Source organism: Lottia gigantea (assembly GCF_000327385.1).
Source record: "Lottia gigantea unplaced genomic scaffold LOTGIsca_68, whole genome shotgun sequence".
In the NCBI taxonomy this organism is placed as follows: domain Eukaryota; kingdom Metazoa; phylum Mollusca; class Gastropoda; family Lottiidae; genus Lottia; species Lottia gigantea.
In genome coordinates, this window is record NW_008710315.1 from 750261 (window position 1) to 764605 (window position 14345).

Genomic DNA, 14345 nt, shown 5'->3' on the forward strand with positions numbered 1-14345 from the left:
ACTTCTGCACCATGTGAGCTAATGGAGACAGGCTACTGAAGACTGACAACGCCATGCAGTCTGCAATGAGAGTAATTTTGCCAGGACAGCAGCATTAGCCTGCTCTTTTTTTATTTCCAACTGTCGAGGGATCTTTAAAGTGCACAGCCTGTAGCATACAGGGCCTCGACTTACATACTTTTATGAAAACTCGCAAACAATTTTTGAGTGTCAGTGATCCATGTCAATTGAAAATTTAATAGCTATTTAAATTTTTTTCATAGTTCTTACCAATATTTCTTTCATATTAAAGATGAATTTTTCTAGCTGTGAATGTAAAGAATTCAATAGCCCCTCTCTTTGTTCATCTTGTCCCTTTAAACATGATAATACCAATGACAGAAATGGTTGATGACCTAATAAGGATTTACTGAAATAAAAAGATCAATGGTTAAAGATGCTTCCCAAAACGAAGAAATGAAATGAAATGAAGTTTAAATAGAATTTTACCTAACAAATAGTTCAATTAATGTACCATTTTCTGATTTTTAAACACACTGCATGAGCCCAGTGGCGTAGCAGGAATTTCATTGACGGTGGGGGGCATCCGAGAGCTTGATATACCTCTGCAGATTTCAGGGGGCACTAGCTGGTGGAGAGGTCACTTTCTAATGTAGAAAGCCGCAAGTACATCTAATACGATTTTGAAAGTGAAAGTAGAATACATTTTTCATTTTTTATGGTCGAAGGGGTGGCTATGGCCCAAAAATTACTGTCTAAATACACCACTGCATGAGCCTATTCCTTTTTATTTTTGAACATGCTCAACATGTAGCACAAGGGGCCTTGGTTAATTGTCCCATCTGTACAACTAGACGCTTTTTCATGTTAGTTTCTCTGACCTGGATATCAAGGGGGACAAAAAGTAACACCTGATCCCATTTGCAGCTGCTTTGTAGAGTTCACATATCCAGTGATGTTTCATTGGTATATAAAAATGTTGAAATTTTTCACATTACCTTTTTTGATTTTTTTCTTTATCAAATTTTGATTTGGAGACTAGATTGTTGCCACTTTCTAAAACCTGACCAGCTGATTTTAACACCCGACCCTGTACGTTAGCTGATAGTTTAGATATTAATGGTGCTACTAGCCAAATACTATCATCACTGTCAGACCTAGTTAAATCAAAAATAGAACAAAAATTATTATTATAATCTGATAATGCTAGAGGCAGAGGAAGAAATGATATCTTCTAAATTTGATTCAATAATTCCTGAAAATAATGGTGTTTTATGTAAGTCTACTTGCCATCTAATTAACATTATATGAAAGTATAGTAGTTTCATGAATCTATACATGTAAAAAGGACATTTTTGATATTACCATTTGCTACTACTGTAAAAAAATCATGAGTTGAATTATTCTTCCTGGCAGGGATCACATTTATTATAGATAAATAAGACAATTTTATGGATAGATAGTTCTAGAAGATTTATTTATTTATTCATTTATCAGGAATATAATTATTAATTATTAATTATTAAAATATTCTAGAAGTATCCATCCATAAAATTGTCTTATTTTAAAATCTTCTAGAACTATCTATCCATAAAATTGTCCTATTTATCTATAACCTGTGCTTCTAATATGCCTTTAAAAGATTATTTATTATAGTGATATAGATTCACTTGTGGGCCAAACCACATGCACATTTTATATGAGCATTATATTCACAATTATACAGTATATGAAGCAGTCATTACTAAGAGACACCACATGAGTTAATAAACATCAGAGTTTAATATAACATATTCATTGATCATATTCAATAGGAAATCTATGATAAAAAAAGATGGCTACAGCCTAAGTAAAGTCCTGTGCCTGTGCTTTTGTAACTTTGCCATTAGTACAAAGTTAATACCTTAACTCCCTAAGTGATATTTGGATGCTTCTAGTATGAGCTTATTCCAATTTCATGATCATAATAATTTTGATGATTTAAAAGATAACAATTTATTTTCAGGTACTTAAATATGGGTTTCCTTATTTTTTTAGTGTCAAATTAAGCAAACTATTTGATTAATTGGTGTTTCTAATGAATTATCATGTATTCCTAATCATATCATTATGTTCTTATTGCATATAATATAGATTTTTAACCAATTCTAAATGTCCATGTATATACAGTCTGGATAAACAAAAAATAATTTTTGACCTTTCTTGATCCGTCACTAATTGGAATTCTGCTGGTAATTCTCTTCTTATTTAGCTAATCATGAATAAATTATGGATATGTGAGAAAAATTGGTATTTTTCCAAGTCATTGGAACACCTCAACTTTCTATTCATATAAGTATTAGCATTTTCATTTTCATACATGAAATAAGGGAACCCATCTTTAATGTTCAAACGTTTGATATGTACTTTTTATGTTGGGTTGGTGTTGAACTATTGGTTGATTTATTACTCTCTGTCTGTTGATGAAACAGGTCTATTGTTCCCTTAGCAAATATATCTAATAAGCTATTCTTTTCCTACAATGTAAATATCCATATTTTAGTTAGCAAAACTCACAGACAGTCATTTCAATGTGTATTTATCAGTATTCACCCATTCGTCAACAGATTAATATGATTCCCACCTGTTAGCTAATCAGTTCTGAGGTAGTTATTCTACCTCTGCCAAAGCTGTTTTAATTTAGGTTTTCAATATTCTTGATGAGAATCAATGAATGAATAATACTTACTGCTACTGATGTTGATTGTTTAAACATAAACTGTAACTCAAGCCAACTGACACGTAATGACCATTTGTCTAATGTCTACAATGAGAAAACCAAAATTGATAGTACTTCTTTCCACATCGTGTCCAAACCACACGCCTATTCGTCATACGTCCTCCTAGCTGTGGTAACACAAGTATTCATAGATAAATATTGTCCAATTAAAATTGGCCCTACTGTATTGGTAGCAAATTTAAGCCAATCAAAACAAACCACTCGTTATGACATTTTGTTTGCGAACGTAAACAAAACGAAAACAGCATGCCATTACATATTTTGATGAATATGTACGGTACAGAATTGAGTAAGATTTTGAGTGGAAAGAATGTGTTCTTATCTCTTCAAATGGGCAGCGGCAAAGCGATGTTGTGTTTTATTTACATGACCTCATTTCTGTTACCGATCTCTTTTCCACGCCCCCAAAACGAAGTGTAGTGGGATTAGTTTAATACAGGTTAATGTCAAAACCCTTATTCATGATACGATGTTCTTTCCAGTACATTTGAAGTAATTATGTATCATAGTAACACGCAAATTCTTCATGCATATTTCTTACCAGCAACAACTGTACTTAAAATTCATTTAACTTAAAAATCAAAATTTAAATGGCTCAATATATCATTAAATAATGAATAATGAGAGGCCAAATTATTATGAAATAATGGTTATAAATACCTGTAATATTCTAATTATATTAGATTTATTATCTGTTTCTGTACCATCATATTGATTAGGTACACCAGTAGGATAACATATCATCTGTAACAACTGATGGGCCTGTAATAAACAATAGTGTTTTGATATACATGTTCTGATATTTGAGGATGGACTGTAGCTCAATCATATAGGGTGTTGGAATCTTGACATCATTTTCTAGGTCAATCAACCAATGGTGATCTCTGTTGGCATAAACTATTATGACACCTTTATGCCGTAAATAGAAATTTTCTCTGATATTTGAGGATGGACTGTTGCTCAATCATACGGAGTGTTTGAATCTTGACATCATTTGCTTGGTTATGTCAAACAAATCTGGTCTAAAGTTCAAAAATCTGTTGACATGACCTTGATTATGTCAATGATTATGACATTTTTATGCCATAAATTTGAAAATTACTATTATCCGAGCTATCAAGGATGTCACCTTTAAATGACAGCATGTTGATCTTAAATCTTCTGAACTAAACTGTTGTAGATCACAACTGATAGACCTATCGTGATAACTACAAATTTCTTGGGTAATATTGTGCAATAATGGTAGTGAGGCAACTGGATGGGTATGCTTGCTCTTATAAGACACCTGATACCACTTAACATATGAAATATTTCCTCATTTATGATTGATATACTTCCTCATGTGAAAAGTTCAATAGCTGGTACCAATGTATTGCCAGACATTTTTGGGGATTTCAGATTTCGTATGGCAGTGAGATTGTTAGTTCTAGGGTTTACTTATTCCATAAATGTATGGAACTATCAGGAATACAGAATATCAAAAATATATCCATGGTACCTGTTTAGGTGATAGTAGATTATCTAACAACATGTCTTCATGAAACAAGCTATATTCAGGTTCTTTTAAAAACTTCTCTCTGACCCATTCCTGGCTACACATTTCACGTAGAGAATACTTAGCGAACTCACTTAATCCTGCTCTTTCTACACCACTGTTTTTACTAGTCATAGATGATCTGTTAATACACAAAAAATACAGGTTTTTGCAGCAATTCACAATTCAATTTAAAGGAGATGTTCTAGATTTGTATTTGACACAAATAAAGTCTGACTTACATCAAAATTAAAGGCTTTGACTAACAAAAAGGTTAATAAGTTTGACTTACATCAAAGTCAATAAGTTTGACTTACATCATTGTCAATAAGTTTGGCTTACATCAAAGTCAATAAGTCTTACTTACATTCAAGTCGATAAGTCAATAAGTCTGATTTACATCAAAGTCAATAAGTTTGACTTACATCAAAGTCAATTAGTTTGACTTACATCAAAGTCAATAAATTTGACTTACATCAATGTCAATAAGTTTTACTTACATCAAAGTCAGCAAGTCAATAAGTATGACTTCCATCAAAGACAGTCAGTAAAAAGTTTGACTTACATCAAAAGCAATAAGTCTGACTTACCCAAGTAGATTCAGATCTATTTCATCATCATCTAATTGTTGTAATAAATTAAATATATCTCCAGATTTATCTTTCGTATTACTACTGGTGTTCTTAGCTTTATAATCATCATCATTGTATGAATCACCTTTAATATAACACATTATGATTAAATATACTGCACAATATCTTTCACTTTCTCAGCTGATAGAACTCAATTTCAACTGAAAGGATGTTAAGGTTCACTGGCATATTACAGAATCTGATAAGATCTCAGCAAAAAGCTCAAAAAAAAAAGACACTCATGGCAACTGGCAGAAAATGTCTCTAGTTACTCTCAAAGGAGTCTGCCAGTTGCAAGATCTTCTTAAAACCACCTTTACTGACTGTTTCTTTAAGAGAAACAAACTAAGGCTATGTGAACTCTCGACTTGACAAAATCAGTTTCAGATTAACCATCACAACTTGACATAAAATGACTAAATTAGTAAAGTTAGACTAACCTAACATTAAGATAGCTTTTAAAACAGCTAATACACCACCAACAGTGATACTATCATGAGCTGCTTCTAATAGATGACAATCTGCTGATGATTTGATAAGTGGTGCATTCCGACTACCAGATGACAGACCTGGTTGGGGTTGTGTTAAATGAGATGTCTTAAAGAGACGTAATAATAAATGACACGTCAGTCTAGCTCCAGATTCTGCATCTTGATCTCCACCAGCTGAAAAATACAAAATCATATAAAATTTGAAATTGCTTTTTTCTTTGCTGACCGAGTGGTACAATGGCGCTGTAGTATCAGTACAACTGACAGCACTTTCAGGGCAAAGCAGGATGGAAACAAGAACCTTTTTTACATGGATACCAACTTTAGTTCACAAGAATCCTTTCTACCATCTAGTCCTTGGCATTGATCTTTCCCAGATTATCCATACCCATTTACAGCTCAGCCTTAGCCTACAGACTGACCATGATTAGCACCCAACACCATCACTTGTACGATAAAACCAAGCAAATATTCATGTAAATATTCTTTTTGACTGTGCAACAGCTTGTCCAAATGGAAACAATGGAATAAGCAAAGGCAACCAACACAGCCACATTTGTGTAGAAAAAGAAATTAATGGAATTTTACGTCCTACTCTTCTGCACCATGTGGGCTAATGAACTCCATGAATTGTGCCAGCTACATTAGCTTTCTCTTTTTGTCGATTTCCTTCTGTCAAGGGTATCTTAATTGGGCACATCCTGTAGCACACAGGGCCTTGAGCAGTTTATTATCTCATCCAAACGACTAGACACTTTTTCCACGTCAGACCCTACGACCTGCATCACTGACAAGGTGGAAACCAGGTTGAAAAATCCGAAGGTATTATACCGACTTTAAGGTTAGCCACATCTGTGCAGAGATAGTTTATTGGTGGTAAAGGTGTACCAAAAATATTCTATAGATTACCTGAAGGACAAGCTGACATCAATGAAGGTAGAGCTACATGGATAACAAAATCTTGTAGAGAAAAACAATGTCTAGCTATCAATATAGCTGTAAATACTGATAGTGAATCATGTATAGACATATCACTCACCTAAAATAAAGAATGAAATGAAATGAAACCAACAATCAATGAATAAATGTCCAGAGTGCTCAAGGATATACCACTTTCTTTTTGGCCATTTTTACAACTTCTACTTCCATGGTATCAAATCTAACATTTTTTCTTATGTTTTGCAAGTTACAGATTTTATCTAACAAATTTCTGATTTTGGATCCATACTTCTTCAATAATGGCAAAAAGTGACAAAACTTCTGATTACTGCATATTCACGTAAGGCCCGTCATTTTGTATTCGATCACTAAGGTGTTATATTTTGTGTTTACATACATCTATTTGAGTTAAAACATCTATAAAACCACAACTGTTATTAGATGAACAGCATAAAGCCTTCAATACACCTAACCATTCTGAACTTAAAGCATTACATCTAGCAGTAAACTCAGCACACAATATAGCAATGTCATTTAACCTGAAAAACAAAACATTGTGTCATTATACTTTAACCATTCCTTTCCTTTTTTTAGAATTTAAATCTGGCATTTGGTTCTCCTGCAATCTAATAAAAAGTTTAGTGCATTACATCTAGCAGTAAACTCAGCACACGATACAGCAATGTCATTTAACCTGAAAAACAAAACATGGTTTCATTATACTCTAGCCATTCATATCCCGTTTCAAAATCAAAATCTGACATTTGGTTCTCTTGCAATTCATAACATAAAGTTTGTTTCATGGAACATTTTATCAGATCTGAAATATGAATTTGTTATCATGCAATTCAATAAAAATGTTCAATGAAACAAACTAAATTATGTTATTGAATTGCAGAAGAAGCAATTGTCAGATTTCAATTCTGAAAAGGGATAAAGAATCAAAAAATAAATCTGGTTTAAGAGGGGTGCTTCAGCTAAGTAAGTGAGCTCACTGAACAGGAGATATAAGAGTTATAAATATTTACTGACCTTTCAGGCTGTTGGGTACCACAAATATTTAAAGTAGCATTACAAACAAAACTATATAGATTTAATGAGTTTTCTTGAACTTGACGAACGAACTGTTGATCAATTTGTCCCTTACTGAAATAAAATCAGATTATATAACAAAAAGTAGAATTGGTATTTCAATCAGATGAAATGAAATCATATATTTTAATGAGATACAGAATCTGCTTTTTAAATATGAAATGAAATGATATCAGAAAATGAAATACAGAATTGGTATTTTAATCAGATGTGAAAGTGAAATGAAATCATATCAGAAAATGAAATACAGAATCTGCTTTTTAAAACCAAATGAAATGATATCAGAAAATGAAATACAGAATTGGTATTTTAATCAGATGTGAAAGTGAAATGAAATCATATCAGAAAATGAAATACAGAATTGGTATTTTAATCAGATGTGAAAGTGAAATGAAATGATATCAGAAAATGAAATACAGAATTGGTATTTTAATCAGATGTGAAAGTGAAATGAAATGTTATCATAAAATGTAATATAGAATCTGCTTTTTAAAACCAAATGAAATGATATCACAAAATGAAATTTAGAATCCGCTTTTTAAAACAGAAATGAAATGATATCACAAAATGAAATTTAGAATCCGCTTTTTAAAACCCAAATGAAATGAAACAACATCACAAAATGAAATACAGAATCTGCATTCTAAATATGAAATGAAATGATATCAGAAAAATTTGCATCTTAATCAGAAACAAAAAGAAATAATAAACAAAGTGTGAAACAGAAAAATTGATAATTTAAACAGAAAATAAAATGAAATGATAACACAAAATGAAATCTACATTGAACCAAAAGTACATAACACAGGCATTATAGAACCTACATGTACATTTCAATCAGAAATTACTAGTATGTATGCAAAGAGAACTGAAATGATATAAAATAGTTGACTTACCAGCCAGTGATAACATCTATCATAAAGGAAGGATCCCATCTCAGATTAGAAGAGGAGGCATTCACTGTGGCATATAGAGTATTCTTCATTTTGTTATAGGGTGCATTAAACATCTCTGAATATTTATTCTATAAGATATAGCAAATAGTAGACTTAAACAGACAAAGTCATCAAAACAGTTGATGAAAAATAAACCAAATAATGATTCAAAGCTGCAAAACAAATCACGAAAGCTAAATAAACACATTGGCCATATCATTATGTTCTTATTGCATATAATTAAGAGTTTTAACCAATAGGAAATGTATATGTATGTATAGTCTGGATAACCAAAAAAAGACTTTTTGACCTTTCTTGATCAGTCACTCATTGGAATTCTGCTGGTAATTCTCTTCTAATTTAGCTAATTATGAATTAATTATAGACATGTGAGACAAACTAGTATTTTTCCAAGTCATTAGATCACCTCTACTTTATATTCATATAAGTATTAGCATTTTCATTTTCATAAATAAAAATAAGGGAACCCATCTTTAATGGTAGCTATGTATTTAAAACAGGTATACACTTTGCTAGAGAAAAAATGACTAAGCCTACCTTTAGATATATATTACAGGAATAAGTGTCACATAGATAGGCCAGCATACATCTAGATGGTGAGGTACAATCAGCAGGATTTGATACATCTAATAACCTCATAACACCAATTAATCTGTAGGATACAGAGGGTTCAAATTTGTAAATTCATTATACAAAGGAATCCAATATGGCCGATCCATGAATATGGTTTAGATTAAAGTGATACTACGTCTTAGAATTAACATAAAATTAAAGAATTTTAAACTTGGCCAATAAGAGCCAGTAGATATACCTGGTGTCATAAATAACATAACAGGATCCTTATATAATCCGATAAATCCAAAAAACTTAGTAATTATCTATAAATATGCAATTAACCATTGAAAAACACTTAATATTAAGATTAAGCATTTTTCAATAATAACTTAGTTTTATGCATTTTCCAGATTCTACAGGGATTCTGTTGTAACTTTATGACACCAGATAAGTTCACTGATGAATATATACTCATATTGACCATTCTTGAGAACTTAAATTTTATGTTCATTCTAAGACGTAGTATCACTTTAAGCTAAAATTTGAAATGAAGGCAAGTAATGCAGCGTTACTGGGTTTTTGAAGTTCACAAATACAAAAATCAACTTACCCTTCAAAGGCCTCTGCTGTTTGTTCTTGTGAAACTAACATATAAGAATTGTAATTTCTTAAAACACTAACAATACATAATCCTAGTGTCATAGTATAACTACTGACTAATGTTGATTCTTTTATCTTCAACTGAGTTACTACTTCACATAACTGATTCAATAACTGAAATAAATCAAATTTCATATTGATAAGTCTTGTGAACTCTCTAGAAGACATGCAGAGTTGACACACCCAGATCAAGTGATATCAAGTGATATTCAACTGAGTTACTACTTCACATAACTGATTCAATAACTGAAATACATGAACTTATATTAATAATAGCCTTGTGAACTCTCTAGAAGAGATGCAGAGTTGACACACCAAGATCAAGTGATATCAAGTGATCAATTTTTACGAGGATGGGTAAATTATGGGAATAACTGATCAATAACTGAAATACAAAATCATTAATAACAGTCTTGTGAACTCTCTAGAAGAGATGCAGAGTTGACACACCCTGATCAAGTAATATCAAGTGCTTGATTTTCACAAGGATGGGTAAATAACTGAAATTCAAAATCATTAATAACAGTCTTGTGAACTCTCTAAAAGAGATGCTGAGTTGACACACCATGGCAAAGAGTTACCAGGTTTCTCAAAGCTAAGAAAACAAAAAATAAACAACCATTTTTACAAGAATTCTGTCGTCTGGTCCTTGGCCAAATCACTTGGCAATGTCTATTCCTGTACCACAATAATGATTTCAGCTCATAAGACATGCTGACCGAAATTAGAACCCACAACCACCATTTGTTTCAAGATGACTTCAAGATAAAATCAACAGATATTGTTAGAGTAATCTAATCTGATCAAATTGTAAGGAAACTGTATGCCAGGTTTTCATTCTGCAATAAGAGAAGGAAGAAAAGGAAGCTTCAATTCAACTGTATAAAATTTCTTACTTTTACAATAAAATCGATGAGACCATTTATATTCATAGCGTGTTCCATCATATCAAATAAATACGCCACATGTTCCACTTTAGCTAAATAACTGGAATTGCCTTCAATAAAACTGATCATTTGTTCGAGAACGGTACTGACGCACTGGTTGGTCACAGCATGCTGATCAAAATACGACAGCTTCTTGAATTTCTGGAAGATGGCTTCTAAATTAGGTAACGATGGTGCTTGGCCAGTGTAAGCTCCTTCACCTTCTTTTTCTTTCTTCTTTCTGACCTTCCCCAGGTCACCACTGTTGATGTCAATGGAATTCCTCTTCCCATAGAGTCTCAGGACTTCCTTGGAAATCTTCTTTTGGAAATGTCGAGCTTCATCTCTAGCCTTGCCCACGCCGTACAACATCATCATGCGTTGATTGCATTCGTGGACTGAGTATTCATCTAGTGGTAGAGGGAAATGTGTCACATACTGCATGTGTCTGGAAGGTCCTTTGGGTTGGTTTGAATTTTGAAGAGATTCACCTACACTGGGTATGTTGATGTCACCTTTATCTGACTTGGTAGACTTTACTGAGGCTAGAAAGAAAATTTAAAGAGCTAAACTATAATGCAGTTCAAAATAAGGCTGAAAAGAAATGAATGGAGTTTTACGTCCTACTTTTCTGCACCATGTGGGCTATTGAAGCAGCCAACGCCATGCAGTGTACAATGGGTATAAAAATAAAATATAATGTAAATTACCTGGAGGATCCGGACTAGATTTAGGCTCGTACTTCACAGAACCAATCAGATTAGTAAAATCATTCTCCATATTATCTATACTAATATCAATTTTAATATCATCTTGGGGCTAAAAAAAAATATTAACATCAAATCAGAAATAGTTTTATATTGCCCAATTCCCTCATTGACCTTAGTTTTGTACATCCTTGTCGAAAAAATCACCAAATTTGACCTACCTCATGTTTTATACTGTAACTCTCTGTTAGACTTTTAACACTACCAAGATCTAAACTATCATTAAATGGTACGATAGGAGCTGGGGTTCTCATCAATTCACCTCGTGATATCAAGGTACACATATAGGCATCATGAGAGAAGACATCATGTCTGGTGAGTTCACAGAATAAATGAATCAGGTTTTTAAATGCAAGGCTGTTTTCTTCTGATGGGTTGTCCTCTGAAAAAAGAATGAAAGGATTAAAATCAACCCATTCATCATGGCAGAGGACCAACTGCAGCCAATCAGCATGGAGGTTTGTCAACTCAAGCTCCCATTTTGGGGAGTTCATTTAGTACTTTAAAGGATAGGACCTATTTTTGCTGTTTATATCACTGCCTCTTTGAAAATTTGAAAAAATTGCAATGCCAATGGCAGCACGCAAATCCCCAAAAATATATACCCATATCGTGATATTTTGATGCTTAATATTGTGATATCCACTTGAACCAATATCACCCACCCAAAAAGTCATAAATATAATTAGTTATTACCTAAGACAGGAGCTGATGTATCTAAGAAATCCATTAATAAATGTTGAAAGACTGGAATACTAGGTGTGACCATTGTATCTGAACCACTAGAATCTTTATCATCTCCCATATCATTATCACCATATTTCTAGTAATATGAAACAATAACATTTAATAAAAAAAGAAAATGCAATGCTAGGTAAAGACTTCTAAAGTATGCTATTTATATCTATGTATCTACTTGATCAAACTATATTTTGTTGGTGACCACTTGAAACCTCGTATGATGCGAAATTACTTTTCGAGAAAAATGCAAAAAACAATTTGTACGCGTATCAAGTTAAAATCTTTTTATTTGATCTTTTTGCCGCTATATGTGGTTTTCATTCTTTTTTGTTTTCATCCGCAGAAAAGGAACATTGAACCTGGTATAATATAATATTTTACAAGGTTTTAAATCTAACTGTTTATATACATGTTATTTAATTAGTGCTTTTTCAAGCTAAGAAAAAGAGGTTTCGATCAAAAGATCCGCAATTTTACAGCTTTCAAACGGTACTAAAAAGTCAAAATGACCAAATATGGCATATACAAGGTTCCAAGCGGTCACCCAGAGTATACTGCTAAGTATCTAGAATTATGCGCTTGTTTTGCTCAGATCCGTACAGTAGTTTTCTTACACCTACCAAAAAACAAAACAAACTTTAAAAGTTTACATAAACCTTTCAAATAATTTTGGCGATAAAAAATTAACGGCAGGATTAATTGATTAAAGTCTTGAGTAAAATCAAACAAGTTTGATAATTGTCTGCAAGGCAGATCGTCATCATCCAATCAGATTCATTTTCCTTTCAATTGCATTCTCTGCACATGATCGACATGATGGAAAATGTGTGCTTTTTACGCCTAATTCTTTAATTTTCATAATATATCAGTATATACATACCTCACTACGTATTTCTGATTGTCGACGTTCTAGTAGTTTAGCTACTACTATAGCTCTATGATCACCACAACGTCTAGTACTAACAGCTAGATCTAATAACAATCTTATAACAGAATCATCAGTAGGTACAGACTGAAAATAATACATCTAAATGATTAATCAATATTTTATTTTAATCATCAGACTTATATAAGTAACAACTTATGATCAAATCATAACCACAATCCAATTTTTGGTCACCAGGGAAAATAAAGGGCTTAATGTAACTTTACAATGAAGAGTTCCACTTATCACCAATAGGACCATTCTTGCTCAATTTGCCAATATGTTTGTCAAAAGTATGATCTTTCTTGCATCAAATTTTTCTCGTAAGATTTTATGAGAAATGACGACCCTGTCTCCCATTCCCTTACCTCATTACTGTCTTGATTCTGAGTGCAAGCAAATATTTTATTATATAATGAATCCATATTGTTAGCATTGTCTACCAAATCAAATTTATGTCTATCAAATAAGTCTAGCACTGTTAACACTTTAGATATTGTAGCACCTACAAAATAGTACACAGAGTTGATTGATTAATAATTCAACTACAGTATGTTCTTTTTCTGGAGCAAAAGAAAATCATTCGTTGATGGAATATTGTGCAGAGTTATCATGTGGGCCTGAGTAAGCTACAATCAGGTGTCTGCATTTTGCCAACTGTTCAAAGTGGCTATCATACTGCTCTTTTTGGGTTTTGCTATCCCACAACTCGTTATGTTATCAAGAAACTTGATAGGCTATAATTGGTTAAATATAGCGTCTTTAGAACAGGACTGTGGTAGAAAATTTGTTAGATTACAATGGAGACCACAAATATCCGCAAAAAAATCCAAGCAAAATCATATATATATCAAATTGGCTATTACTATAATCCTATGAAAATATATTGAAATATGTTAATCTAATGTTCGTACCTTTTCCTGTAGCTGATTGTTGACATTTATCTGAAGACCATCTTGCTTCAGCCATTCTACCTCTTTGTTTAATCTGTTGTTCACACATTCTAATTTGATTACGACACTGTAAAAATAACCATACAGTTTCAATTAATAACTTGTGGCACCAATGACTCAAAGACATACAACGAATCAGACACATATCATGACTCAAACAAATACTATGAATCAGACACATACTATGAATCAGACACATACTATGAATCAAACACATGCCATGACTCAAACACATACCATGAATCAAACACATTCCATGACACAAACACATACCATGAATCAAACACATACCATGAATCAACCACATACCATGACACAAACAAATACTATGAATCAGACACATACTATGAATCAAACACATGCCATGACTCAAACACATACCATAATCAAACACA

General features: G+C 32.5%; 1 protein-coding gene across 1 annotated transcript in view; it reads right to left on the reverse strand.

Annotated features, from left to right (window-relative positions):
* LOTGIDRAFT_130112 (hypothetical protein) overlaps nt 1–14345 on the reverse strand; it is a gene marked incomplete at both ends in the record, with an annotated part of 24463 nt that overhangs the window by 4732 nt on the left and 5386 nt on the right. Inside the window, 20 exons of the mRNA XM_009065161.1 lie at nt 271–409; nt 999–1206; nt 2432–2516; nt 2729–2803; nt 3440–3541; nt 4278–4455; nt 4904–5030; nt 5386–5610; nt 6355–6475; nt 6773–6914; nt 7408–7521; nt 8364–8491; nt 8961–9075; nt 9589–9752; nt 10535–11085; nt 11489–11713; nt 12028–12154; nt 12953–13084; nt 13366–13502; nt 13912–14276. Coding sequence (XP_009063409.1) covers nt 271–409; nt 999–1206; nt 2432–2516; nt 2729–2803; nt 3440–3541; nt 4278–4455; nt 4904–5030; nt 5386–5610; nt 6355–6475; nt 6773–6914; nt 7408–7521; nt 8364–8491; nt 8961–9075; nt 9589–9752; nt 10535–11085; nt 11489–11713; nt 12028–12154; nt 12953–13084; nt 13366–13502; nt 13912–14276 — 3460 coding nt within the window. The remainder of the gene's footprint in view (nt 1–270; nt 410–998; nt 1207–2431; nt 2517–2728; nt 2804–3439; nt 3542–4277; nt 4456–4903; nt 5031–5385; nt 5611–6354; nt 6476–6772; nt 6915–7407; nt 7522–8363; nt 8492–8960; nt 9076–9588; nt 9753–10534; nt 11086–11488; nt 11714–12027; nt 12155–12952; nt 13085–13365; nt 13503–13911; nt 14277–14345) is intronic.